Raw genomic sequence first — 4202 nt, forward strand, 5'->3', positions numbered from 1 at the left:
CTCAGAAGTCAACTGATAGAAATAGAGGCAAACGTGAAAAAAGAAGCAAGGGACAACATCAAAATGTTAGCCCTATGACTCCAACAAAAAGAAAGAGAACAGCAAAAGAAGCCCACAGCCACCAGCAGAAAGGAAATAATAAAGATCAGAGCAGATATAAATCAAAAAGAGAAAAGAAAAAGAATCAACAAAACCAAAAGTTGCTCTTTGAAAGGATCAACAAAATTGTCAAACCATTGGCCACTTTGACAAAAGAAAAACAGGAGAGGGAGCAAATAACCCAAATAAGAACTGAAGTGGGGACATTACAACAGACCCAACTGAAAAAAAAAAAAAAAAGGATCCTAATGGACTACTATGAAAAACTGTACTCTAACAAGCAGAATAAAGTCTTTTTTTTTAGTGCTACTAAAGTCTTTGAATTTTTTTTAATCCACCAGTTTCTGTTCTCCTGGCTTTTCTGTAGTAGTTCGGCATCACGGTTTCAGAATGCTTTTCAAACAATATTTATCTGCCCCTAGTAGTAACATTTTTTTTTTTAGTAGTAACTTTAATTAAGGTCATTTTCACTGGACCTCACAGGCATTACCACATGCCTTTCATGTCCCCACTACCCCAGTTAAAAAAAAAATGCTCCTCCTACTATCTGGACCTAGGAAAACAAAACCAATGAGTCCACACCACTCAAGAATGTGGAAGCATCACAGGTCCCATTGCACTAACAATTTACATCATTTTTGATGCTTCCGTTTCTGAGCTCCAGGCTCTCGCCCTTTGCCCTAGTCTCAGGCCTTATTTGGAGAAGTCAAGGAAACACGCTTTGGTATATGATAACCCCCACTGGTGACCGGTGCTACTTCACCCCTGGAGGAAAACTTTAAAATTATTCCTAGCTAACCACACAGAGACAAGCTAACTGCATAACCCCACCCTGAAACCCCAATAAAGCAGCTGCCTCTCTCTCACCATTCCCGTTGTGGTTGCCCTGTGTCCAGTCATACTCCCGTGTGGCCCTGCGTGGCGTGCTGTTTTGTGTACCCTCCGGGGAATGTGATGTGTAATAAATTTAGTTACTTTTCATGGTCTCCTTGCCTCCTCCCTACTGCATTGCCCTGACTGGCCATACGCTGCCTCTTTAGAGTAGGGATCTCTGGCCCTCAGCTCACTCCAGGATTTCAGACTCTAGCGCTAGATTTGTATAACCCACCTACTGATGCAGGGCACGCACAAAGTCTCACCTGGAAGAAGTGGACACTGGCTACTTCCTCTTAGACCCCAGCTTCCTGGATCCTGACCCAGAAGAAAATGAACTGGTGGACGGCCTGGAATTTCTGTGTCCTGCAAAGCTTTGGGCAGGTGATGAGGGAGCCATATAGACAAGGCTCTTCTTTGCCTTGGGCTTGCCAGAAGCCCGGGTACTTTGAGAAAAGGCAGGGACAGTCATGGACCTTGAAGAAGCCTTGCTTTCAGGGGTGTCAGGCTCTCCACCTGCAATAAAGGGACTCTGCCTGGGCAATTTCCTGGCGTTCTGACTTATAGTAGGGGCAGTAGTGCCTCCAATCACAGGATTTTTCTTAGTCTTGCTGGGTCCTGTCTTCATTGAAGGGGTTCTCTGGCTAGCGAAGCCCCTGGTGTTCAGGACCACGCTTCTCTTATTGTGGTGTGGCGTGCTAGTGGCTTCGCTCGTTCCTGCTCCAAAGCTGAGTGCAGCAAATTTGGAGCTGAGATCTGAGCCAGTGTCTCTGCTCCCAAAGCCCATGGGTGTAGCTGAAAATTTCAACTTGGAGCGACCTGGGGTTGTGCTGGCACCAGGTGAGCGGTGCTGCCTGCCTTTGGGCCTACCATTGGTAACAGTGCCGGGCATGGAGGTGGTGGCGCCAGAGGTAGTGGTGGCACCAGAGGTGAAAAGTGCTGGGGGGACACCTGAGGCCAGCTGTGTGGTGACATGGGTGCCCAAGGTGGAAGTAGTGGGACGTGAACCCCCAAAAGCTGACCCTGTGATGGTGTTCAAGGCTGGCTGACCTGGAGTGGAGCTCGAGCCTGAGGCTGGCCCTGGAGCTGCTAGGATCCTGTTAGTGTCTGTAGCTGAGGCAGTGCTGCCACTGGGGAGCGTCTGCATAGTCTGGGCAGATGGGATGGGACTGCTGGTGTCCATGGGAGACCCCTGGAGGAGAGTCTGAGAGGGCAGAGAGATGTCCATGGGAGTGACCCCAACCTCAGAAACAGGCTGTGGGACCAAGCTTGCAGATGTGCTGGCTGAAGAGGTAGCGCTGAGTGAAAAACCAGTGACTGTCAGGCCTTGGGAGACAGGGGCACTGTGACCCCTGGTTGGAGAGGGGGTCCCCAAGATGGAAACAGAAGAATCATCTACAGCCATAGGTGTAGGAGACTCCATTCTGACAGTGCTGCGAGCAGTGGGTAGGGGAGCTACAGGAGCAGGCAGGTGAGGAGGTGGGCTTCCCATTTTAGAGTCCAGACCTGGTAGGGTGGGAGCAGGCACGGAAGGGATTGGGGGCCCAGAGGACAGGTCTGTTTTGTGAGTGTCTGATAGTGGGGTGGGAGCAGGGGCCAGCAAGGTGAAAGGGGCTGAGGGCAGCAAGTGTGACAAGGTGGGTGGGAGGAGCGGTGGCAATGAGGAGAAAAGGGGGTCTGATGAGCTGGGCTTCCTCCCACACATGGGATGGCTAGGGGTGGCCACTCCAGCAGGTTCCAGGACAGCCACTGTGCCCAGAGAGTCCTGCTTCCTCCTCCATGTCTCCTGTTGATGACTTAGGCTGGGAGGTGGTAGGGCAGCTGCTGGAGGAGGCAAAGCGGAAGCACCTGAACGCTGAGGGGCGCTGCAGCCAGATTTGGCTTCCATCTCACCCCTCAAAGCGATGTTGATGCGCTGGAGCGCTGCCCTCTTCTCCTGGTCCATGTCATCAGCTGTGACTCGATAACCTGGCTGGGGGAATGGTGGCAACACCAGAGGTTCCCCTCGCCTAGGTCGTAGCAGAGGAATCCTGCGTTTCCGGGGCCTCGAGCTGTCATATGTGGGAGAGCAGTCACTCAAGTTGTGTTTCTGCCCTGAGTTTACACCTGAAACCTCTTCACTCTGGATCTTTCTCGCTAGATCTGAAGTTCGAGGTTGCCGGGTCTTCTGGCTCACTCCCTCTGTGGACCTGCAGGGCAGCTGGGACTGAGATGTGGCAGGACCTCTCCTCCTCTTCTGTGGCGGGAATCCTTGGGTGGAGCTGTATGAGCTCGTGATGGCATTTCGTTTGGTGCATGAGCTCAGAAAGGGGTTCTGGGATGTCTTGATGGAATTGTCTTCTGAGCTCTCGGAATGGAGGCTTCTCTTCAGAGGCCCAGGCCTGGGAAGGAAGGAAGATTCACCTCCGTGGACCCCCAGGGGCCTAAATGCAGACTGTGCCCTCCCAGTGCCATCAGGGCCCCTTCTCTGATGGTCTTGCGCCTCTAGTACCGGAAGTTCTTCCTCCTGCTTCTCCATCCCCTTCCCGCTCTCTCCGATGGCACTCCTCACAGCCTTCTCTGCTCCAGAGTCTTGGGCACCCTGGGGTGCTGTGGGCAGCATAGAGGCTACTGCCTGCTCTTGCACCACAGAGAGGATCAGTTTTCTCCCTACGCTCACTGCCCTTCCGGGCACCTTGGAGTGGTGTGCAGACAGCCCCTGCCTCCTCTGAGGGCGAGGGCAGCGCACGGAGGTGAGGGCCCCCAGGTAGGACCACAGCGTCTGCAGGATCCCGGGGTTTCGTCTCCAGGAGGACCTTACAAAGCGCTGTTGTAAAGTCCCTGGAGACCTGTAGGCTGGCCTGTGAGTCCCTCCACAGGCAGAGGCAGGTGTAGCTGGGGGGCTGTGGCAGGAGCCGGCTGCCGGCTGTGGACACAGGGGCCCCCCTGGCGGCACCTCGGCCCCCAGTGCAGGGGGCCGAGGCCGTGGGCTAAGCTTGCCCACGAAACTGCCCATCGGGACAGTTGTGAATATTCAGTCCTTGATTGGGTCCGACTGGAAGGGACAGGTTCGGGTTTAAGTGCAGAGCGTTCTCCTTTGGCTGCCAACTCAGGCTAAGGCAGAGCGCGCACTGTTGGGCCGGTTGCAGGGACGCGTCATTTGAACTTGTCTTCAATGCATCGGCGCGTGCACAGAACGCACGCGCCAAAAAGGGGCGCGCGCACAGACTGCGGGAAGTATGCGCGCATGC

General features: G+C 53.7%; 1 protein-coding gene across 1 annotated transcript; it reads right to left on the minus strand.

Moving 5' to 3' along the window:
- Positions 1 to 1258: 1258 nt before the first annotated feature.
- LOC126066081 (nuclear envelope pore membrane protein POM 121-like) lies at positions 1259 to 3967 on the minus strand. The gene has a single exon (XM_049866900.1). It carries the CDS (start codon positions 3965 to 3967, stop codon positions 1259 to 1261), a length of 2709 nt encoding a protein of 902 aa, XP_049722857.1.
- Between the last annotated feature and the right edge of the window lie 235 nt (positions 3968 to 4202).

Source organism: Elephas maximus, chromosome 22 (genome assembly GCF_024166365.1).
Source record: "Elephas maximus indicus isolate mEleMax1 chromosome 22, mEleMax1 primary haplotype, whole genome shotgun sequence".
NCBI classification, from domain to species: domain Eukaryota; kingdom Metazoa; phylum Chordata; class Mammalia; order Proboscidea; family Elephantidae; genus Elephas; species Elephas maximus.